The following is a 25,876-nucleotide window of genomic DNA, read 5'->3' on the forward strand; positions in this document are numbered from 1 at the left end:
AGTCCATCATTTTTAAAAGGTGTCCCGTCATTCGGCAATCGTCAGCAAAACGGGCGTCCGTCAGTGACGGGCCGACGGATTGGTCACATGAAGCCTCGTCAAAAGATATATTCCGCGGCGGGCGTAGTTCAGTTCAACACATAGCTTAGCTTTAGAAGAGTTGTAGGTGGCAAGTGTGCGACGGCGGCAAATGCTGCACATCGGCTTCCCGTCTCACCGTGGACCGCCTCTAAGATGCGATGTGCCCAATTGTGTGCTGTCAGGTCTAGTTGCGCTCACCCCGTTTTACGATAGTCGACTAGGTTTCTCATCCTACCTTGACTGCCGTGTCAAATGTTTGGACAGATTCAAACTCACGCCGCGCATCCATGCCGATCGTGGCCCGTCACGTCCGCCCCGGCCCGTCGTCTCGCAACCGTTTCGTTTTGTCCACGTTGGCCTAAAATTGGACCGGCTGCCTCCGGGAAGATGCTTTGCCAAGCAGCCGTGATCTTTCCATGTGGGCGATCTCATGCGGCGAGGAACCCCAGCATTCCCACTTCAGGGGGGTTGAGAGCGGTGGGTGCGTGAGGGGGGGAAGCCCCGACAGCTGGCTCATTGAAGCTGCCCTCCACAGGCACCCGGCGTGGGCGATAATGAGCCGAGCTGCCGGCCTGCCACATTTCTCGCCGTCTGTGGCGCGTGGGAGACAAGAGATGCGAGGGTGACCTCCGTCGGATGTTGCGCTCGCTTATATTCAAAGAGGGCGGATGAGAGGGAGTGAAAGAGCTTAGATGATGTAAAGGGACTTTCAGGTAGCTCAGAGTGGATGCGTTAAATGCTTCAGCTTCACGCCCAGGATGACTTGCGCCACTAATGCCGCGGATGTGAAAGGCGACGCGGTGATATGTGGCCAAGTCAAGAGGCATTAAGGTATTCCTTTGAGGAGGAAGCCATACAATGTTTGTGTGAATCCTGATCACAATGAGGAATAGCAGCACCATGGGATTGTAGCCCCCTCCTCCCCCCCACACTTTGGTACCAAATGGTGCAGTCCCATCATATTACGTCATCCTCCGTTACATCAAAAGTAGCCTGTATTTTGTCTTCTTCAAAAAATGTAATTTAAAAAAAGCAGAGGAGTTTAAGACATTTAGAGGCAAAATTAAAAGTGGTTTACGAAAAGTATCAAAAGAACGTACGTCTCAATAACATGATTTAAAAAAATTCTCGAGAAGACCTTAATCATTCACTGAAAAAAATGGTCTGTTGAAATACTCAATTTTATTTTGTCAAGTGGTTGCACAAAATAAATCATCTGGAGCCGGATTAAAAAATAAGTAGACTATACATCTTAAAAATGTAACTGGATCCAGATGATTTGATTTGGTGCAACCACTTGATGAAATAAAATTGAGTAAATACAACAAAAGCATTTTTCAGTGTAGCTATGTGGGAAAGTGGGGGGGAGAAACATCGTTTTTAACTTTAAAAACATTTATACTCGGGGCTAATTTCAGCTCTGTTGGCAGTTTGTCATTTGTGTGCAGCATAACAGCGAAATGCTGATGCACCATGTTTGCTTTGTACTCTGGGCTTCATTAATTCAAGCGAGGCTGCTGATCTCAGACACATTCGACCAAATTAAATCATTTTTCAAACTTTTCCCATCGTTAGTGTGTATAGATTTGTTTTAATATCTATTGCATATACTGCCCTAGATTAAGCCTTTAAGGACTTGCCAAATACTGGTGGCGTGTGTATGGCACCTTAGCAACGCGGAAAATTACAAATTGCTACTTTCCAATCATACATACTTAGGGCGTAACAGAAAGAGCACAAACATACATGCAAATGTTTTTTTCGAAGCGCAATTTTAGTTTCGTTCATAAACAGCCGGCACGTTCGAGCATCCATCAACTTCCCAAAGCCATGTTTTTCATGTTCTGGGTTCACCCTCTAGCTGAAGATCCTCAGGAATTCCCATCGCTGCTCACTTGAAAGCAGCCCTGCAGACAGGTTATTTCTGCGGCAAGCAATTAAATTTCAAGATGGCGGCTTCTGCCGTTTATCTTTTTGGCACGCTCCGGCGATAAGACGCTCTCTGCCGCACACTGCAAGGGATTCTTTGCCACCGCCGTGTTACTGAATTGAGAAGGGATTTTGTGTGGAAAGAGGAGGCACTTGAATTCATTCAATGCTTAAAAACACCTCAAAACAAAGTGAAAATGGCAAAAACGTGCATGAGTGAATGAATAGTCATTTCATGTTCATCAGTTTTGATGTGACTCATTTGAATTATTTTCACCAGTTTTGAATTGTAATTTTCTAATTACAACAAGCTATACCAGGGCTACACATGTGACTTTACTGCTTCATTAAAAAAATAAAATAAAAAAAGACATTCCATTCATGTTTCGCACAATTGAGTTAGCAACCGTTTCGGTTTTTCCACATGGCAGCTTCGAAAAAATTCATTGCCCACCTACAACTTGTAATATGAGAGCGTGTGAGACCGCTAGCTGATTTAGCCTAAGTCCGGTGCCCAATCCTTTTTGCGCCAGTTACCGCTTTCACGTATCTTGACGCACCCTCGAAGACGCGGCGCAACAAGACTGAGATAACCGCCCCATCGGCGGTGTCCCGGATTTCGAGTGGCGCCGGCGTTTCCGGGAGCACCTGAAAAGTCCAAGCCAGCCACCACAAGGGTTGTTCATACTATGCAACGCACTGCGATGCCCAAATTCAAAATTAAAGCCTCACAACTAATACTTGCATGCACCTCGATGCCTTAGTCGTCTTTTATTCTTACCCTCGGACATAATTGTTGCGGTTCCTAACTTGACTTTTCAACTCAAGGCATTGAGCTGCCATGACGGAGGTGTGGCGACAACATGCTTACATTGACTGTTTTCAGTCTGCATGCGCACTTGCGCACCACTTATGCGCACGCCTGGTTATAGTTGTTGTCCAAGTTCTCTTCTCTGGAAGATGAGATGCTAACCCTAACTCTGATTAGCAATTAGTCGATTTTCAGCTTTAAATGTTGATGCGGGGCAATAATGTAAATACAAATACACTTTTGGTGTTGTAAATCCACACAGATAATGAAGCCTCTACGATGAAATCAACGGCTTTTAATTCACTTGAGCGAAAACGGCTCGATACGGCTTCAGTATCAACTAAAAACGTGGCCATCATCACAGATGCGTTCACGCCGGTGATTTGCATATTATGAGGTGGATGCTTTTCCGCAATAGGCCACAAGCCCATAAAAATGTGTCCAGCCATAAGCATTTAACGCAGGTTCATGAAATTGCAAATTCAGGCTCAGGGGGAGGCCCGGCATGCACGGATTCTAGCGCCCATAAAAACATCTTCTCCTGCATATACTGTGACAAGTCTCTTGATGCAATGTGTGACTTCAAGTGTTCAAAGTTATCCGCAATTAATGCGAAAGAAATATAAAGTGTATCTATCCATCTATCTAGAAATGAATGACTGAACGAATGCATAAATGAATAAAACTTTCATAATAAGCTACTTTCAGAATAGCTGTGTAATAATTGCCCAATGAATGGAAATAGATGGCTAATATGTGTGTGTGTGTGTAATAGCCGTATAAGAGCCACCCCCTTTAGCAGCTGTTCTCAAAATCCACTCAATCTTTCTTAGCTCGTCATAAAATATATATTTTTCACCTTAACATTCACTTGCTACCGTATTAGAACAACTTCCTAATCTAATCAAATCCAATGCGGTTGTTTTCTACAAAAATAAAGTGCCTCAGTTTTGAGTGTCACTGTGAGAAAGGTATTCATTTAACAATCTCTATGATTGTGGTTGTATTTTGGACGTGGTTTGGAACTGCACTTCATCACACTCAGAGCATTTTGCTCTTTGTGACGGTAAGATTTGTATGCATTTCTTCTTTCGCATTGCACGAAAGAGATTGTGATGATGTGATTTTTACCTTTGTGCTCGTAGCGGTGAAGACGAACGGTCCAAGTCGGTGTTTGAAGCCAAGATATTGAAATCATTTCCTATCTGAAAGGCATTTTGCGCGTTTTGGCCGGCACGGTGGCTGAGAGGTTGGAGTGGCCGCTAATTGGAAGATCGCGGGGTCGATACTGAAACTCCCGGTCGGTCCTGATGCTGCGTCATCACTCTGAATTTCCCCACGATGGGAATGGGAGGGATTATCTCTTCGTTTAGATTACATGCAGAATAAATGTTTTCCTAGTTCACGTTGCAGACATTCTATTTTATTTATTTACTTTGCTGCACTCTTGTTTTCCTTCATGTGTTGAGTAAATTAAAAACTACTGTGATGGCGCATTATAATATGTTTGGTTATTTTTGCTACATTATTTATACTGTATGTTTTCCTTAAATATGCTAATTGGCTGTGAGGAATGATGCAACATGAATGCAACATGTACAGTCTGTAGGCATGAATGTGACTGAGTGGTTGTTTTGGTTTGAAATCGAAACAAAGATGAGTGACATTGGAAATTTTGGAGGATTTTATTTACTGTAGAAAACTATATGGAGCTATTGTTTAAGTTTTCATTTAACCTTTGAAGACATGCTGATGACCCTAACCCTTTTTGTTAGAATTTTACAACAAAGATGTATACTTGCACACATTTATTATAATAATAATTAAAAAAACAACAACATTACGCATATCTGAAAAATCGTTCAATAAACATGTGCTTAAAGACATTTCAAAAAAGCTAAGCGTTTTAAATTTTGTTACACTAATATATATATTTTTTTGATGAAAATTAACATCGTCTCCAATTATCGTTTATCGGCCTCCTTGACGACTAATAATTGGTATCGGCCCTGAAAAAACAGATCTGTCTATCTCTACAGAAGAGGCAACGAACCAGCGTGAGTGAATTTTGATAACGTATATAAACATACATGCACGTAAATGACCATTTATCGAGTCCCCCAAAAAACGATGGGGTCCATTTTTTCTCATGGAGTGCCAAGTCCGTATTGTAATTATCGTGACAGGCCTACTCAGCGTACAGAAGATGACCCAGTGTGGAGTCCTTAATGTAATAAAGTCAATCACCTCATCACATCGTCCACGTCGGGGTCAAACTGTGGCCAAAGCGCCACCCACCGCACGGGCTGTTGTCTTAAGCAACGGATGGTCACGCTTCTACAGACAATGCACAAAGAAGGTTTTCCATCCAACCTGTGCTCCAGCTAAATCAAAGTTTCCCCAAAAGTTCCCCATTCTTCTGCCTGGGACATTGGAACAAAAAAAAAAAAAGTCATCTATGAAGGAAGCTCCTCGCTTTTCACATGGGAAAGAGCAAGAGACGAAGCGGGAAAAGATGCTCTGCTCTCAAAGATGGTGAAAATTATCATCAGAAAGCGACGGTATAATCTTTCCTGAATAGAATTCTATTACAATATGGCACCGGCAGATAAATGCCCGCGCTGTCAGAAGCGAGCAAGCCGGCTTAAATGGGCTCTTAAATAGGAATCAGGCAGCCTGTTAACTGTTCCACAAAGTAAGAGAGCTCGACAATCACACGAAATACCAAAATGGGCGGGCGGGGGGTACGGGGACGATTGAAGTAGGGCCCCCACTGAGAAGAGAAATAGCATTATTAGGCTCATTTTCACTCGGTTCAAAATACATGCGGCTTGCCAATTCTGTGTGAATAGACGATGCAAGTCAGTGGAATACACAAAACGAGGCTGGGATGTAAAGTACAACTACGCATCGTTTGACCGACACATAATGGAGTGGGACTGGGAAGGTGTTTGAAGAGCCACACTGTCACCTAGTGGCGTTGTAAAGGTATTGATATATTACTAAGTCCCCAGATACATGTGTTTCTACATTTATTTACCATTGGCATATAATCACAATATCAATAATCGAGTCGCCACTACACAGGTGGTTGGTGCCTTAGCACCTTTTTCATAATCAACCGTAATACGACCGATTCACAGGGACACGTAGAGGAGCTAACGGGGTTAGCAACCTAAACTTATTACTTTGAAAAGCTAACAACAGCACATGATTAATCTCACGGGTAAAAGAATGCTACAACAAGGGGTGTACAGTACGTGCGTTAACAGTTTGGGTCTGGTGCTTGGAGCAGACAAAAGTGTGTAGATTGATTTTTGAGTTATACAAACGATACGGAACGATAAGTCAGCCTTTGTCTGCAAGAGTTTTGGGAGAAACAGAACCAAAAAGTAAAAATCCCTTCAAATTGTAAACATGGTAAAATGTGTCGGACCTCTGTCCTGTGCAGTGATTGGCCAGTATTGAAACCCCCCCTCACCGCCGCCCCGCCGACTCGTTGGCTCCATCTTGTCATGCGGGAAAGAATTGCATCAGTGCAGATTGGGCACACAAGATGGCTGCACGTGTGCACAGGACGCGCCTGCCATTCCGGCTCGCCTATAAGCCGCCGCTTATCTTCATCTATGGAAATGGAAATGTGCGATGGGAAAGGGAGGGTGGGGCATCTCCCTCATTTGTGTCTTGTCACTCATGGACGCCCGTGTCATACTTGGACATTTTCGCAGCACAGCTTTCACGCGTCATATGCTGACTTGCTGTTGGATGGCGCTATAGTTAATTTGCTGCCAAGAGGGATGCAATCCATTGAGTGGCGTGTCGAGGCATGTCGTTCCCAAGCCGCTTCACTCAAATTGGACATGCTGCCCCTCCCATTCCTATCTGTAATTAACACTTGGCAATTAAACATGCTTCCTTGGGACGGTTAATAAGCGACCTGAAGCTGAGCATTTGTGGCTCAACGGGCTCTCAAAGTTGGCGGGGTGGGGGTTGGGGGGGTTATGGAATTATGGACTGGGCGTCATATGCGGCCTGCTCCGTTCTTATAACTGACCCACCAAGCACTTACTTTAGCAAAAGTCCTGTAATATTTGATGCATTCATTTAGTCTTATTTTTCCCCTCTAAATGGGTTAATTGCTGTGTATTTATAATTTGAAATGTATTTATCCTACTAAATAATTGATTCATTTGTTCAGGTAAATAATGCAATCAAAATTATTAGAAAAAAAAAAATCATGTATATTTGTAATTTTTTTAGATGTACATTTACATTTTCATCAAATGTTTATATGCAATATAAAATATCAAGTGTGCAAGGTTGAACTTTCTTTTCATCAAAAAAGGGGATCTTCATGTCTCAAAAAAGTATATCTGAAAATAAGTAAACAGATCCAAAAGCATTTATTCCCAGTTTTTTTTTAATCAAAACACATGCATCTCAAAAAACCAAACAAAAATGTTTTGAATCAAATGTCTTTTTTTGTTTTAAATGAAAATTCTGGTATTGTACTATATGTCAAAATGCAGTACAGTATCTACAGTACTTTGTTTACAGATACATTATCCCAACTTATCTGTTGTTCTTTTCTTGATTTAAAAAAAGAAGAAAAGACATTTGGAGATACAGTAAATGTTTCTTGTTGGACACCACCAGTATGAGCAAAACCTCTCACTAAGCAGAAATTCACCACAGATACATTATCCCAACTTATCTGTTGTTCTTTTCTTGATTTAAAAAAAGAAGAAAAGACATTTGGAGATACAGTAAATGTTTCTTGTTGGACACCACCAGTATGAGCAAAACCTCTCACTAAGCAGAAATTCACCACTTTTGACAACAGACACGAATATTATCATTGGAATATTGATAGACACGATTCCTTCTTTAACATTCTTGGATTTCTTTTTTGATCCAAAACAATACACTTGCTTCCCTGCTTTTTGTCTTTATGAAATGACACGAGAGACTTGGAAACAAAGACGAGTGAAAAAGTAAACGCGGCCAATTTTCTGGATTGAAAGGATCCTTTTTTGAAAAAAGCTGTCCATCTTTGGCCGGAAACACGTGTCAGTAATCCACGGAGGACACAATCAACCCAAGGACACGGCTGTCAACAAGTTGCAAGCGCTTACGTCTCATTCTGCCCCCCCAGTAAAAGCCGCTCGCCTCTCATTAGTCCCCACCTGACTGACGGCAGTAATTTAACACGTTTCCATTTGTCGGCCTGCCAGGCGGCGTTACGGTCCAGTCCCGCCCGGGACTGTTAATGTGCTCGCGGGGGCCCACACAGTCAATCCGAACTTTTGAAACTTACTCTTTGTACGTCGCTATAGGGCTGCTCGATTATGAAAAAAATTGGAATCACGATTATTCGGGTCATAATTTAAACCGCGGTTATGCAGACAATCTTTTATTTTTTGGGGTGCAAAACAAGAAAATGTTTTAACGTAAAAAAAGATAAGAACAACACTATGTAAGTTCCTTTTGGACCAAACAAAATTGATCAAATGAGTTGTGAAATAAAAAAAGATGCAAATGTTATAAATTCCAGTATGATTTCTTTGCGTAAACAAACAGTGTGTTGGATACAAACGCATATTGATAATCGTTTTTTACGATTATGCCAATTTTGTAATCGTGGAGTGTAATCATCGTAATTGTAATTGAATTTCGATTAATTGCACAGCCCTACATCATTATTATTCATTCAGTGTAAAATCCCCAAATAAAGCGTAAAGTATTGTAGACCAATGAAATGGTCCACAACAGCTAACAAAATGCATTGATTTATTCCCGATTTAGATTGATCATATCCGTTGCTTTACCGCGATGCATTTATGCAATGTTTGACGCGGTACATGCTAAAAATTGGCATTGCATATCATCTACAATGCCGTGCACACAACAGAATACAGACGAGTTGGGGTGCAGCACTCTCTGCATGAAAAACCAAAACAAAGCCACGTGACAGGATTTTAATGAAGCCTTTGTTGCCGCCGCTGACTTTTGACCCAGCCACGCAAGGTTGGCAAGAAGGTGACAGAGCAGCGTGGCGGATGGGGAGTAAATGTTTAGAAAGTATAATCAAGTGGCTGACATCTTTCTTAGCGAATGAATTATTCACATCTCATTTGGACAACAACAACAAAAAAAAAAAACAACACATTAGCATGTGCACGGAGAGCTGCACGAGACCGAGTGAAATCGGGGGAAGAACGGAAAGATGTCCTATCCAAAGAGAATAAGCAGAGCAGTACAAATGGCAAGCAAAACATTTGTCAAATCATTTAGAGTTCATCTTATTTTTATGCTGTATGGTGCTATCCTCCTAGCTTAGTGTTTTCACCAGACAGAGAAGTACGTGACAGTATTCATTGTGTTTTTTAGGCCCTCTTTGAGCTCTTTGCTCCTAAATGCCCGGACAGAGATTGAGAGAAAAGCTTTTGGCTACTCTGCACCCTCAGCCTGCAGAACGCCTTAAAGCTCAACGAACCGGTGGTGTCCGGAAATGATTCGAAATCTAAACTGAAAGATGTGGAAGCTCAGTGTTGTAGCTGCAGCCAATAAGACTCCAGCTTGTCCTTCTCAATTTGGTTTGCAAGTTGAACTCAACAGAATCCGCCGGGATGTAATAGAAGAAGCAGTAAACGCAAAGTAATAGTAACAATGACAAAACACCAAAGATATTTACAAATATTGGGCGGGGGGAATATGTATGAAACTGCAATTTTTTTTACAATGCTTGGAACCAATATTTACTTGAGTAAGATCTTGGAATTCATATGGGAAGAGATTAAAAGTATATTTTGATTCCAAAGACTGTTCTAATAGCTTTCTTTGACCCTCGAATATGATTCCTTTCCCGTCAAATACGACGGTTGAACGATACACCAAAGACATACAACTAAAATGGTATTTGATTATTTTGGATTTCCCCAATGAGCCGTCGGGCAACTTTTTGAAGTAAAACTACGTAAAAGTCCCGCCTTTGTGACAGTGACTCTCCCCCAAGTTTGGCTGCGAAATGAGCAGAGGGAAGCTGCCGCAGGAAGCGCATACAACTCAGTCAACTGAGTTCATTTTTTTTAAAGCGTTATCAAATTCAAATTAATCGCCAAAGTTAATGCTTCACGACCGAGAAACTGAGAATGTCTTACGATCACTAATCGATCGGCAAATTATGATATTACAACCGATGACAGACTTTGCATAATGCCATAAATATCTATAAGTCCATACCGTATTTCTTAGCAGACCCTAGTAGCTGTAGAGAAGTTGCAAAATAGTTTCAACCCCCAAATATTGATTTCATGTGTATTGGAGTTGTCAGCGTTACATTATTCAGTGCGTACCAAAAATATCGAGTGTACATCATCGTGAACCATGTTGAGCGCTGCCATCACCCCCGCAGAAGTTTCGCCCAAATGGAGCGTCCGAGCCGCGGTGGCTGCGCGGCAATATGCTCATTTCCTATCCGGCAGGAAATCATCCACTCAGCTCATAGGTCGCTTTCTTTACATCTGTCAGCCTTTGCGCTGCGCTGAATTAACATACTTGGCCAGTGGCGTGCACTCCAAGGGATTTGAATGAGAAAAGCACGGGGGCATTGTCTTGCATTGTAAGATGAAAGCCGGTGGTAAATGGATTTATTAGATGCTGACAGTATATTCCCATGAATGCGAATGAAAATATAATAAGCTCGGCCTTTGAAGCCTCGCACGCTCGTGAAGACCTCGCCGTACTCCGGCAGCCAATCGGACGCCGGCCATTGTTTTTCTTTTTCTTTTTTTTTTTTTGTTCCCGGCGCATGCCATTTTTCCTTTCATCGTCACATCGGTAACGTAAATTACCCCCGTGACACAACGCATTCATCCATCATATCTATGAAGGATTTCATTTTCCATGTCCCTCGCACATTTAGTTGCCCCGGAGTTGCGCTTTCGTATGCATCGAGTGGCTGATGTTGCGACAAAACGACGGCGATCGAAAGCCCAAGTCCGACAAAGTTGGAGCATTGTGTAAATCAGAAATAAGAACAGAATGCAGTGACTTGCAAATACTTTTTAGGCAATTGAATACACTACAAAATACCAGATATTGAACGTTGAAACTAATGAACGTCATTGTTTTGGGGTAAATATTCCGGGTTTTGGCAAACGGCGGATATTAGCCTGCGGTTAGCCTCACGTCCTCAGAGTTTTTTCATTGAAAACGCAAAACTGGAGTTTTGCGGATATCGCCGAATCCGCGTTTGGCTGTGGACAGTTAGAACTGGACCTTTTTTTTTTTTGCGCTATATGAATAAAATTGTATTTTTGTTGTATTGTATTTACGTCGTCGCTATGCAACAAAAACGCTCTGACTTGCGCGACGACTTGTGTTTTCACGCGAGTCAACATGGATTCTCGCGGCGCTTCGTTGGTTATAGCCATTTTCGAGGCGCTTTTTGCCGCAACCAACCACTGCTTCTCGTTGAAAGGTTCAAAAGCAATTCCGACCTCTTGTCGGTCCTCCCGAACGAGTCTGGCGATGTGTTTTTAGTTTCACTGAAGTGACGTCAAAGGACGGAAGTTCCTTCTGAATGGACACTATTTGGCTAACTGCTGCCGCCTCGAGGCTTGGCATGCGTTTGAAAAAACACTTCCGCGGTAGCTGCCTTTTTAACAAACGAGGATGTGTATTCCAACACGGAGTGGGAGGGTAATATTCGGTTGTTTAAAAAAAGCCCGGCTACGTGTCGACAAGGCCTTGATGACACGCTGGAAAGCCTTCCCGTCCTGCGCAGTGCATCGAAGTACGAATGGGCGTCAAAAAAACTTGCGAGCGTTCACGTGTGATGAAATGCCGCATTACATAAGGGGTGGAATAGGCATACGGTGGTGCTAGCTTTTTCAAATTGGCGATTGTGGAAAAAAAAAAAAAAAATCACCTTCCTCAAGCTTTGGTGAGCCATATAAGGTCGTATGCACGGGGGAGGGCTACACGAGGTCACCCGAGCAGTTCAGTGGAGAGTTTGTCAGTGATCAAAGCGTACCTCTCGCGTTAGCTTATGCATGCTGAATTTTCTTTTTTGGGGGTGTTTTTCTTTGGCAGAGGGTCAAGGATGCTACCTGTTATTATTCCTCGAGGGGCTCGGCGGCGGCGCGCTTTGATGTGCATCTCGCCTTCTCCCGTGCACACTGTCATGCTTTTGTTGCGAACAAACAGCATAAAGACTACAGTAACAGCACCTTTGACAGAATGAGACTCTGTGATATGTCTTTTGGTGTGTGCGCTGTTTGAACAGCGATGTGTCTTTGATGTCAGCCACAGTACAAGAGTTGTATTCAAAATAGGGGTGTAACATGCGTTATTGGGTTATTTTTGCCGGCTTATTATTTCCAAAGAAAGCAAGCTTTTAAAATGTGAATTAAAATGTGATTTTGTATTTGTTTTTATTTTTTTTACTAATGACCGCATTCAACTAAATGAAACCACAGTCTTCCCACAATTACAGAAGCCCAACTATTTGTTTATCATATCCCTGTACCACTACAATATATGAATTGCCACACACCAGTTTGAACGCGATTGAATACAGCAACCCACGAACTAGCGCATATGAAACTATATGAACTCAACGAATGCAGAAACCGCATTAAGGCAAACATTTTAAAAAAATGAAAACAAAAAACGGACGTACGTGTTTTTCACATAACTGCGACGATATTAACATTACGTCATCTCCATCCCTCCCACTTTAACAAGTCCTCTTTACATACAAAACCGCACAAACTGCGGTACTCTTGCCACTAGCTTAGCCTCTACTCCCGGATGTATTGAACCCCCGACACTACTTTCTACAACACTCAACCCTACTGCATAGTAACCACACCACGATAGAAACCTCAACGTGATAAACCCTACCCACTATATTAACAACGACAACATAGGAAATCCTTCTCACTATAGTGAACACGACAACATAAAGTTTACACTGGCTCAACCAGCACTTGGTCCTGAACCTCAGCCGCTATATTACCCACAGCAACACTAACCCGTACCCACTATATTTACCTCTAGAAGCCCACTACATCATCCGTCAATAAATATTGAATCCCGCATACCCTACCTGCATAACAAGTTGAACCCCACCCTCAACACGGACCACTGTACTAACCACTGCAAGAGACAAAAGTCCAGCACTCCAGTTACTACGAGTGGAACTCTAAGAACCACGACCCATTGAAGCCCATCTACTGTGATAACCACTAAAACATATTGAGCCCCACCACACTATGCCCTATTGAACCCCAGCCACTACATTGACAGCGTTGAACTCCACCACGAGCACTACCACATATTGAGCCCAAGCCACGAGTGCGGCCCGCCAGCGTTGTATTGTTGTCCTTTCAGCGGCCTGATTTTTTTTCTTGACTGTCTGGCTGCGTCCACAGTACAAGCAAGTGGAGCAGTACATGTCCTTCCACAAGCTGCCGGCAGACATGAGGCAGAGGATCCACGACTACTACGAGCACCGCTACCAGGGCAAGATGTTCGACGAGGACAGCATCCTGGGGGAGCTGAACGAGCCGCTCCGAGAGGTACGCCCACCGCCGTTTTCCCACGGAAAATATAACCCGCCCGCCCGCACCGCTGTTTGCCGTTCCGCGCGCTTCACTTGGCGTACGCCGACATTTGACCTTCACACCGGCAGTGATGGAGGATCTCGGGAAAGGAGAAACAAATGTCATCCGTTCCTACGCGGAGTTGTGTCAGCTCGTTGCCTTTTGTCAAACATTGCCGTTTTCTCCGTCCGGCAGGAAATCATCAACTTTAACTGTCGGAAGCTGGTGGCCTCCATGCCGCTGTTTGCCAACGCCGACCCCAACTTTGTCACCTCCATGCTCACCAAGCTCAAATTCGAAGTGTTCCAGCCCGGCGACTACATCATCAGAGAGGGCACCATTGGCAAAAAGATGTACTTCATCCAGCACGGCGTGGTCAGCGTGCTAACCAAAGGCAGCAAGGAGACCAAGCTGTCGGACGGCTCCTACTTCGGCGGTAAGCAGCGGGCTGCTTTTTTTGGGAAAGACGGCCGTTATTTCGCCCATATGAACTCACTTTGAGCTTCCGGTGGTGCGTTTTGTGCCTCGCTTAAAAATTCTCCCTCATGGTTTATGCCAGACTTTTGCCCATTTCATTCACATCACAAGCTGCCTCTTCGTTGTAGGACAAATCCCGATAAATAGAAGAAGAATAGAATTTTTTTTCAAGAATATGTTCTATGCAGGCTCGCTAGTTGAAACACGGAATTCTGATCAATATTACGTTTGTGGAATAACAGTTAATCCAGACGTTTTTAGCCATCTCTGGGGGCGGCCATGTTGTCACTTCTGTCGACTGAAAATGACATCACAGCTGCTCGGGGCTCAGGTAACGACCAATCGCAGCTCACCCGTTTTCTGAAGCTGAGTCGTGATTGACGTGACGACATTTTGAACCGTCTTTGGACTCAGATCGCTAATGCTGCAAGTCATGGAAATTTGAGCGATAAAACAGCTTCACATTCGCACAATCCACAGTAAGGATGAATTTTGCACTTTAATCACTAGTCTGTATTAAATATGAAATGTGCAATTATTTTCCGTGGTCATGTCAGGTATAAGTATCGTCATTAAGTAATACTTTAAAATAATTTATGTTTGCTAACGTTGTGGTTCTTTGTTGTTTTTTTTACCTATACCATGAAGGTAAAAATATGAATTGTTACTTTTTGGGGAAAAAAAACAACCTATGGAAATTGCTGTTTGAATGGCAGCGAACCAGCAGGAATAGAGAATCACGAGCAAATTAATACATAAGCACCACAATAAGGATTCATTTCGCAGTTGAATCACTGCTCTATATTAATTATAAAATCTGCAGTGGAAAAAACAGAACAAACAGCACCATCTAGTGGATTTGTAATGGCCTCACACGCAATCCTCTTTATGCAGAGCCACTGTTGTCTGTGAGTATACACACTGGAAGTTTGCCAAGGTCACGTTACACTCAAGTCGAGTAGACTTCTTCATCGGGCGCGCGACGTGGGCGGGGCGGCACGGCCGCCATCTTGCCGATTCATTCGTCTCGTTTAGACGCTGCGGTCAAGTAATGAGAAACGGCGGCGAGGCGCTTTGAACGGCGTGCGTCACCCGACTTGCGGAAGTTTAATTACGCCTTGGCCGCTTAAGTTGGTCTGTGTGCCCTCTCGCTGGGGGGGGTTCCAGAGAAATAATGAAAAGATGGCAGGCAATCTCTCGCCCCCTCTTTCTTCCTCTGCACATGCAGAAAAAAAACACACAAAAAAAACTAATCAACATTCTCAGTAAACATGGCCATGCCTCTTTGTGAGGCCAAAAGATGTTCTCTGCCTTCGCGTCGTCCTCGCGGAAGCTAGAGTTCAAAGTCAAGGCAATGTTGCGCCTTCAGAGTTTCTGCAAATATTAATCCCCATAATGCATCCGTCTGTGTTACAGCATCAACACTGACAAAAAAGACGGGTGCCTAAAGCCGTGTACGCACGTAACAATTCCTAACATCGAAATCCAGTTTTTTTAAATCTGAGACCGTATTCAAATGTGAGGGAACCCACGCGTAAAATAAATAAATAAATAAATAAATGAATTTGTGGTGTACCCGAGATGACCAACACAGCACGCCACCCACTTAACGACGTAACGACTTATCTCCTCCGACAATCACGCATACCCCCCCCCCCCCCAAACCTGAAGTCTGCTGTAGTACCGAGTCTGACCCGTGAGTGGCAACATTGTGCCACAGGGCATCTAGAAATACAAAGAAAAAAAAAACGAGTCACAGGCTAGCGTCACACTGCAGGCCTTAACGTCCCAAAATGTGCTAGTATGTTTCACGATTTGCGCGGCTACCAGACTTGTCTATACACAGTACGCATGACGTAATACAAAGGTTCAAATGCACTCTGAAACACAATCTCACTTGCTCGGCTCTAATCTGAAGTCTTATATCTGCAATCATTTCCCCACCCACACTTTTCTGCTTTTGACTCCCACGTTGTGTCTATTTCTGGCAGTGCCACTCCTGTGGGGGGGGGAAGGGGGGGTCGTGAGGGGCGGGGAGGCTACTGAGGTAAGCCCTAAGCCACAGGGAGTTTGTTACCAAACACGGGTTAGTCATTCATGAAATTAATTGGCGGGATCAGCACGGGGAGTGTGTGGCACACGCACATTTCGCTGTGACTGTCACAATCCCAACGAGCGGGAATTGAACGCTAACTAAAATGGCAGAGCCTCCTCTAAAGCTGAGTCATTCAAATTTGGTTCTGCACCAAACCGTACGCTGTCTTATTGTCATCTTCCGGAAAAATCCTTCTTTTTTTTCTCTCACCCATTTTTGCTCCGCTGTTTTTATTCTCGTTCTCACGCTATCGCTGTTTGTTTCTCGCCATAGTTGCACTCTGGACTGTCGTGTGAAACGCAGGCATTGGCATATTAGCATTACGGCATAGTATTGTTTGGCGACCCCAAAATAATCTGCAATTTAGTCTACCGATCCGTCTATTCTACGTAGTTTGGACGCAATCGTTGGCCCATAATTTGAAAAACACGGAAATGTATGCACTCATAGACCAAGGTTCCACATATTGTAAATTGTATTTCCATTATATCATGTGGGAAAATATTGCAGAAATGCCAACAAATTGTCTTTTATTGGCTTACCAGTACAGATTGTGTTTGACCGTCCACTTTTCGCTATATATGTGCCGTATGCGGTGGAGCTTGTTTTCCTTTTTTGTTGTTGAAGCCGAAAAGCGTCAGCCGGCCTTTTGGTTTACGCTACAGCGGACGGCGTGCGAAAATGCACGTCAGCATGTCTGCGAAGCCTTGTTAGCGTAACTCATTCATTCGTCGAGACGCTGAATTATTTACGCAATTATGTACTCGGCGGTCTGCTCCACTTTGTTCGCTCGCCGGATAAGCTTGAGCCGGAGAGCCTTAATGTCTAAAGTGGACACGACATGTCCTGGACGGGAGCGTCGGCTTGGGCACCCGGCGATCCCGCCGGGAGGAGGAAATGTAATGTGACTGCGGCGCTAATGCCGAGGGACACATGAAACGCTGCCAGGCCTGCTCTCTGGGCTCAGGAAGACAACATGCACACAGCCCGCCTCCCCCGCCCACCCTCTACCCTCATCCTCATCCTCTCCTCTGCTCTCAGTATTGCAGCACTTATCTGAACGGCATCGCCGCTGCTGCCCGTCTCGGCGGCCGGCCCGAGAACCTTATTGTGTGACGTTATACTTCATCCTTTGTTGGCTGCCGGAATTGTGGAGTGCGGGGCTCGGTGACCTTGCGTTATGCCAGGCACAAGTTTTTCTCAAAGAGCTGCCTTTGATTGGACCTCAAAGATGCCTTCTTTTTGCACATGGCGAGGGTGGAGGAGTCTGAGTTGCGGGGGTTTCATGCCGACAGCACCACTTACAGTGAAGGCACATATTGTACAGTACGTGTGTGTGTGGAGGGGGGGAGCGTCAGTCTTATTTTTATATTATTATTTTGGATAGTAAATCATAATGAAGCAAACTCATATGCAGTTTATACAATGTAAGGATAAAAGTGGGGGATACCACCACTCTGTGTTCTTAGTAGAAAATGAATGGACTCGAAACATTTCCCTGAGGAACTCCCCCAATTTTTTTTTTTTTTGTGGGGGGGGGTAATAGATTCTTGCAATGGATCTTGGCACTTGACAATGAAAAAATTATTTACAGTTCATGATATATGCTGAAAACAATAAATGGGCTAGAACACCTTTTTGACTCAAAGAAGAAAAAAAAAAAGACCTGAAATGGTCAAAATGGCCATAAAATGGCAGCTAAAACCTCCTATGCCTTTTTGTTCATGAGCTATATTCGTGATAGACATGCATACCAAAATGTATAATGCTGAATGAAACTGATTCTGGGGTATCAAAAAAAATCAAAGAAAATAAATAAAATCAAATTATGGAGCTCAAAACAACAACAAACAATTGAGTAACCCATACTGTATGTCTTCTTTTTATGCATACATTCTTGAGACGTATTTGCAGGGCTACTGGCCTCGGGGGTTAGATTGAAAAAAAAAAAAAAAAAATCCAGGTGGCGCTACTGAGCCCAAAGGAAAAAAAAACAAAAGAGGTTCTCCCTGCAATCCAAAAAGCTCATGTAAACATTCATCCATCAAAAGCAAATTTTCTGCAGTGGGAGATGATGGGAAATGGAGTCCAAACACAGGGTGGTGATGGAGAGTGGGCTGTGTCATCTTTTTAGATTGTACTCACGGTGACGAGTTCTCTGCGACATAATCTTTCCTGAAGTGTGGAGGTAGGGAACTAATAAGCCTTCAAGCGGAGTTCTCAATCTGACAAATGGCCAACCTCTTCCAGTTCGTCAGTGAGGCCAACACCAGCATGATTTATTTTGGAGCAACATCGCCTTAACATGCGGTACTCCTGCGCAATCTAATAGGATCCGACAAAGGAGTTGTCAAGTATTTTACAAAGTGCAATATTTTGGAGCGCTAGCATTCTCATAAAAAAAACAAATACGTAAATAAATAAAAAACACATTATGAAATACTTTTGTTTTGTTTTTGGGGAGGAGGGGCTGGAATGGATTAATGGTATGATGATGCGAGTTACAAATTACAAATTAAATCTGTATCTCGAGACACTACTGAACAAAAAAAAACGCTTCGCTTTTTCGGTTGTGAATGTTGTGACCAGTACCTCGGTCTGTGGGCCATTTGAACTGACGTGCTAAGCACCGCTCCAGCATGCATTTACTTTCACTTTCGTTAGACGTCATTGTATTCAATTTGCAGTCCGTTTATCACCTACATCCGGGGTCCCCTTCCGCCGTCCGTCCACCCGCCATTTTGCCCGGACGGACCATTTAGTCATCGCCTATGGGCCGGTCCGCCTATCATTTTAATTCGACATACTACCACCCCCGCCCCCCGCACTTTAAATTGTGAATGCGTTTTCTAAGGACGTTTGTGTAAATACTTTACCTTGCCAAACGTTTAGAAGCCAAGAGCAACAATAAGCGTCCATCTGTTTTTCATTGGACGCTCCGGACAGCTATTGTTAACATCCACTTGTGACTGCACAAAGCTACTTTTCCATGACTCGCACTTGACCTATCCTCTGGTAGTCACTGGCTCTTACCATGTGATCCAAGAATTGCTCAGTAAAGTCGGGGTCAGTCGCCATCGGGGGCCAAACCATCTGCGGCTGGCCCCCTTGTCTTCTGCTCCCCTTGCAGCTTGTTCTCTCAAAGTCCATCTTTACGTTTGGCCTCCAAACAGATTCGATCAAATACTACACTGCCGCTATTGTTTGATGTGGCTGCACTGCCCGAGCTCCCTGTGTGTGTGTGTGTGTGTGTTTTTTTTGTTTTTTTTTTGTAGCAAAGCAGCTTGAGACCTGACAAGATTGTCCACCATGCTCGGCCATGGCCTCTTATTTGTAGCTCCCCAGCCCTCCGGCGAGCAAAGTGCCTTCTGCTGGAGCCAGATATTTCAAATTTTGACTCATCGGGTTCAGAGTGCCTGCTGTTGTTCCCCGTTGCCCCCGGGTCTTGTGTTTTCTCGCACGGTGGCTTTGCTCTATTTCCACGACAGAGAGCTAGCCATATACTGTATTTACTATTTATGTCCCTTTTATAAGGTCATAGATATGATATACGTTTTGGTGCCCTTTGTTAGTAAATTAAGATAATATGAGAGAGCACCAAATTAGCATATACCACCCTACTTTTATGCAAAACGTATGGAAGTAAGTTTACAAATGTATTTCAAAAATACAAACGTGCGATTCCTCAAAAGAAGAAACGAGAAGATTGAGAATGAACCAAATCAATTGAAACTCCAGTAGCAGTCAGTAATGTGGAAATTAAAAGCGCGTATCGCCCAAAAGAAATGAAGGAAATTGCTTTAAAGTTAAACCCTTCACCCGCCCCAGCCAACCACCCACCTCCAAAAACAAACAAAGAAAAAACTCCGACAAATTTTGTGCACACAATAAATTGCAAGCACCAAAGCATATAATGATTGGCATGATGCAATCCTGGCCAGTTTGCAGTTATTAATCCAATAACATGAACATGGAAAAAAATATACACACATACCAAAGAAACACAAATTATTGTTTGATTTTTTTTTTTTTTAAAAGATACACAACCTGTACTGACCTGAATTAAAAGCATAGCTCTCAATATCCCCCCCCAGGAAGATTGGTTTGTATGGTAAAAAAAAAAAAAAAAAATGCAGCTTTTAAATGGTCAGTCTTAATGACTGATTTGAAAATTGCCTAGTGAGCGCAATATTGGCCGTGCCTACAGTTGGGTGGTGATTTAACAACCCTTTGCCCCAAAGAAGCAAAGACAAGTCATTTTTGTTGTGTTCTAATTTTTAAATCACAAAATGGAAATGCATGCTTTATACAGGTCAGCCTTATAGCTCCATAGAATGATTGCAATTTGTACTATTGACGTTACTGTGCAGTATTGCATCATTTGATGTGTTCAATGTTGCCCACTCGGCATCCATTGCAGCCCGGTCATAATGGAAGGGGGATTCCCCCATCTGCGGCCCCTTCTCAAGTTTTTCTCATTTTTCACTTCCTTTTTTTTTTTTTTGGTTGAGTTTTTCCTTGCCCTCTCTGGGGGTTAAGATCATGGGATGTCGTTAGTATTTGTCAACTGTGGGCATGTGAAGCCGTTTGAGCCTTTTTTGTGATCAATCAATACATTTTACTTGACTGCAGAAACAGTGAGCCGGTGACAGAGCAGAATGACAAAGCATGTAGGCAGAACGTAAACAAAAACTCACAAGCGAGAATACATAGCCAGTGAAATGCCTTTGGTAGGTTCTGCAAAAGCAAACCGATCTGCTCACCTTGTAATTAGTGCCAATCAGGAAGGCCGCTATGCTTGTTTCGTTTGAATTTTTTCGAGGGCGGTAGAGTCCGTCGGCCTGGCTCGTGAGGTCGAGCGGGGCCGTCAGAGGCAGATGCGAGCTGACAAGCGGGAGCTGGAGCCCAGGTGAGCGTTTCCAGAGCAGAGCAGAGCTGCTGGAAAGGGCCACATGATCAGCGTCCAAGCAGGCCCACGCGCACGCACTCGCTCATTAATTCACATCCATGCACGCTTGCGAGCACAGAAGATGGCCGCGGTGCGCACCGCAATCGAATGCATGACCACGTGCGTGGCAGAAAATAGCGCATCAAAGGCCAGTGTGTTTTCTTTTTTTTCTACTCAAACAGGTTGCAGGTTTTTAGGAAAAAAAGTATGCCTTGACTGAAGGAAAGTAGTGAGACTGTCAGGTATTGATCCAACAATATGGCAATGATTTTTTTTCAAACCCTATTGTTTGACCAAAAGGAAACAAAGGTTGAAAACTGTAAATGTATTTTGTTTTTAGTCATAATTAATGGAATTTGGACATCAATGCCATTGGCCACCATCAATCAAAAGAGAAAAGACTGCTTACCTAAGACGTCACGTGACTCCAATGTCCTTTTCTATTTTTTATCCTCACAAAAAAAAAAAAAAAATTATACACTCCATGTATCCTACAGAAGCGTGGAGTTGCAAAGTAATTTTCGACTGGCATATACGTTCGGGTAAATTTGCAAGTACGTTTGAACGTATTTGCAAGTATGTTTGAACGTATTTATATACGTTCAAATGTATTTGCAAGTAAGTTCAAACGCATTTGTAAGTACGTTCAAACGTATTTGCAAGAACGTTCAAACATTCTTGTAGGCTAAACGATAAAAACATTGCGCATTATGGGAAAAAAATACCGAAAATAAATCATGCACTGCAGATGTAATAATTAATCGTGCAAATTATGAATAAACAATGTTTACTCAATGTATGAGCATATTGATATAAAGCAGGCCAAATTCTGAAAAAAAACGTTTTTTTTGGTCGGGGGGTTGCCATGTGCAAGTGAATACTCAACAGCATCGTCATGCAGTCAAGGGAAAGTCGATAAAAAAAATGCCGTCGAGAGCGTTGTTTGTCCGTAGAGCGTGTAGCCCTGTCGTGAAAGACACAGTGAGCGTCGACGATGTTGTAAGTTGGAAGTTGATCGGATCTCAGGCGAGGGAGAAAATGAAGATCTTGTTTATTCACAGCAAGATGCAAACGCAATGGGAAAATCTGTCGGCTCGGTCCTGAGCGTTCCAGACTTTTTCGTTCAAACAGATGGGGCAACGTTTTCATCTCTCTTCAGTTGCCATGTGGTCATCTTGGTCATTTGAACTTGGTCGCATGGTGCAATTTAATTGGAGGCCAAGATTGTTGACCTGATTTCAAGTGAATATTTCAGGGTGCGCTGTACTTAGTTCTCCTGCTTTTTCTTTTGGTTTCGCGCCTTGTGAATGTGGCTGATTCCGGGGGCGGCAGCACGGCGGACTCGGGGTTCGCACATCCGCCTCACGGTTCGGAGGGGTCTCGGGTTCGGATCTCGGCTCCCTATGTCTTCCACGTGTCTACGTGTGAATCTTTTATCTCTGTTTCCCACAATTTGGAGCTACCTACCATTCTTGTTTTTGGCGACTCAATCCTCAGCACTCTACTCTGACATTATTAACAACAACCCAGGGGACCCCAGACAACTTTTCACCACTATCAAACACCTCCTCAAACCTCACCTCAACACAACCAAACAGTCACACAGTGCAATGAATTCATTCTTCACCTCAAAAATACAAAATATCCGCGCATCTCTCTCCCACATGAACAGTATGCTCCCGTCAATTGACACTGCACCCACCACACACCAACGGTCTCATTTCTCCCCCACAGTGCATCAGGAGGTTGAAAAAATAATGAGTACATCTAAACCCTCCACATGCATCCTCGCCCCATCCCCCCCCCCCCCCTTCTGCTTAAAACTCATTCCATCAGTCAACTACGAACAAGCATCATGAACAGAGCTGGGCGGTCCATTTTTGGGACGGAGGGGGGGGGGGGGGCCTTGTAAAAAAAGGGACGGACTAAGCAAGGGCGGAGGTGGATTTTAATGCGGCCCACTCATCGTCCCCTCACGCGTGTGACGTGGTCGCGAGGCGGCCAAAGTTCATCTCCACTTACTCGGCGAAATGGGCAAACGAAATTATCCGTCATTGTTAAAAGGTGTGACGTCATTCGTCAGCAATACGGGCGTCCGTCAGTGACGGACCGGTTCGTCAGTCTGACGGAGTGCCCGCATCTGGACAACGCAGACACAATAGGAAGGAATCAAAGACAAACGGAAAAGCCGACACTCATCCATACATGGGACGCACCGCATTACAAGGCGCACTGTCGATTTTTGAGAAAATTGAAGGATTTGAAGTGTGCCTTATGGTCCGGAAAATACGGTAAATCTAGATCATTTTATTGTGTGCAGCCACGTGACCAAAATCAAATTGAATTCATTCAACACATTCTTCCAGCGTATTTGCAGATTTGGGGTGGAAACCTATTCTCCAATTTTTTCTGTAAATTGGAAAACTCACCCGTTCACTGCTTTTGTCCTCAGGCCAAAGCCATGTGCCATGCAAAAAAAGGGCCGTGCGGCCATCTTGTGGCATTCGGATGGATGTCAACTCACCCCTCCTCGTGGCAGGGCTTAGTCCTAGTTGCTATCGTTAAGCCCTTTTTCATTTTGCTCTGAACTCCATTTGAACTCCACATGAATTATGATGACATTTTAAATCTCAATACACCCAAAATAATGTCCTCCCTCCTAAAAATTGCCTCACCCTCCTTCTGCGATCACCATTTGCAGATAAAGCATATTCTAACCCTCTATCGCCCCCGCCTGTCACACCAGTGTAAGTGCTGCTGTTGACACTAATGGGTAGCTTTGACCTTGGTGTGCTCTCACCAAAAAATGAGAGCTCTCACCAAGGTCAGAGAATATTCCGTCACAGCTCTTTTTTTTTTTTTTTTTCTCTCTCCATCGAGCAAGATCCAATTTTCCTTGGCGTCATTCAATTTTGATGAATGCTTTGTCTCGTAAGTGTGGAAGAAAAAAATTGGCCTCTCGCCAAACACGTTGGTGGGCGAATATCTACGCCAGGCCAGATACACCAGCAGACACGATGGGAAAATTCATTGCGTAGCCATATTCAGCCCCCAACCCCCCTCATCTGAGGACAACCCCACCCCCACCCACTGTCTAAACGCCGCTTCGCATTGGACGATATCACGTGTAATGAGATGTTTTATGCGCAGCCGGTTATCTTGTATTGCGACCGGTGTGGCGTTGACTGGGGCTGCCGCAGCCCCAAATGACGGTCGGCGACTGATTACCAGTCATCTCATTGTCGCTCCAGACGGCACGGAAAGGCACGGTTGTAGGTGAGGGTGGAATAAGAAGACGAGGGCTTGGATTTGATAGCGCGACGGGCAAAACGCAGGCAGCGACACTGAACACGGGCCTTGTCCCTATTTTGGGAGCGCTGCGATGAGTCACACGCAAGCGTGTGAGAAAGCGTGCGGGAGCAGCTTCATTCATAAATCGAATGATTGTAACTCGTGAAAAGATCCGCAGAAGCCACTGAGAGGTGAACGCTGCAGCAATGTTTGGTTTTTGTCCGTCTTTTTAACCTAATTGATCAAAGAGAGTGGACGGACGATACATTTGTATATTAGCAGTGGCGCAAGCATACGTGCCAAAACGTGCAACATTTTCATCTTCTGAGATTAACCGGTTTTGATTCGATTTGAATGTCTTGGAATACCTCCTTCATGCTGCTCTTTGATTTTGTTTGTAGTTTGATGGTAGTGCAGTATCATTGAGATGACTCAATAATCTAACTGACCGACGTATCTAAAACGTTACCGGCAGAGCTGTACACTTGACCCTTTTTTGCCGGTCCATCCTCTGTCCGCGACCTGGGGACCCTTCCGGCCTCGTCCCTCCGTCCTTATTCAGAAAAAACCTGCATGCACTCGTGAACATTATTTAAAGACCATTATCTGGCAAATTTCCTGTGCACATCATCTTAACAGCTGGGAGCATCGTGAGTGGATTGCATTGTTTACAATTGTCTTTTTTTTTTTTTCAAAGAAGCCAACACAACACGTTCAGTCGGTACTTGACCCGGTTAGGGACGAATAGAGGGACGGACGAAAAAAACACTTCCGACCTTGCTTAGTCCGTCCTTTAAAAAAAAACAAACAAAAAAAACATATTGTCCTCCGTCCAGGACATTTTGTGGACGGACTGTTCCGTCCCTGGGACGGAATGCCCAACTCTGGTTACCGGTACAGACAATCGTATTATTTTCATGCCGATGCTGGAAAACTTTTCAACTTTCGACGGTCGGCCTTTTGCATCTATTGCATGTTAAGTGTGATCTTCTTTTGCCGTCCGTCTCTGTTATTTCAGCCCCAGTTTCCGGGCATTGGGCCAGCTCGGAGGTACGTCGTCGTTTCATCTTGGGCGGGTTCGCTACGGCTCGCAACGCAAGCGCAGATCATTCTTTTGCTTGTGCGAGCTTGACTTGTGTGCAAAGACACAGTTACCCCGGGCCGGAGGGCTGACTGCCCGCTGCCCTCGCAGCTCATCTTGGCCCCGCCGGCTTCATCCAGAAAGCCGCGGGACAAGAGGATTTAATACAGCGCTGCGCTGCTCCTCTCCAGAGGGGATTACCGGAGCGCCGCCGCCGCTGCTGCCGCTGCCGCTGTTGCCGCCGGTGCAGCTGCAGCCAGGGCTGCCCCCGCTAGCAACCACTTACAGTGCACGCAACACACACACACACGCCCACACACACACACACACACACACACACACACAGAAGGGTATTTTTGTACTTGCCTATTCACAGCTGTCTTCTCCACTTGGCCATGTTCTACTCAGCCATCGCCTCTTTTCATTTGCACTTCATGTTCCTCACTCACATTGTGCCTTCCCTGTCCATCACATATTCTCAGAACTACTTTGCACTTCATCAGAATTTAGGAATCTGTACATTACGATCAAGACGTACCACCGAGTGTTTAGT

General features: G+C 44.1%; 1 protein-coding gene across 1 annotated transcript in view; it reads left to right on the forward strand.

Moving 5' to 3' along the window:
• Window positions 1–25,876, forward strand: part of hcn4 (hyperpolarization activated cyclic nucleotide-gated potassium channel 4) — a 90,997-nt gene that overhangs the window by 55,435 nt on the left and 9,686 nt on the right. Inside the window, exons 5-6 of the mRNA XM_086026371.1 lie at window positions 13,261–13,407; window positions 13,627–13,867. Coding sequence (XP_085882497.1) covers window positions 13,261–13,407; window positions 13,627–13,867 — 388 coding nt within the window. The remainder of the gene's footprint in view (window positions 1–13,260; window positions 13,408–13,626; window positions 13,868–25,876) is intronic.

The sequence above is a fragment of the Filicampus tigris genome, chromosome 3 (genome assembly GCF_054856515.1).
Source record: "Filicampus tigris isolate MCC_2025a chromosome 3, RoL_Ftig_1.0, whole genome shotgun sequence".
NCBI classification, from domain to species: Eukaryota; Metazoa; Chordata; class Actinopteri; order Syngnathiformes; family Syngnathidae; genus Filicampus; species Filicampus tigris.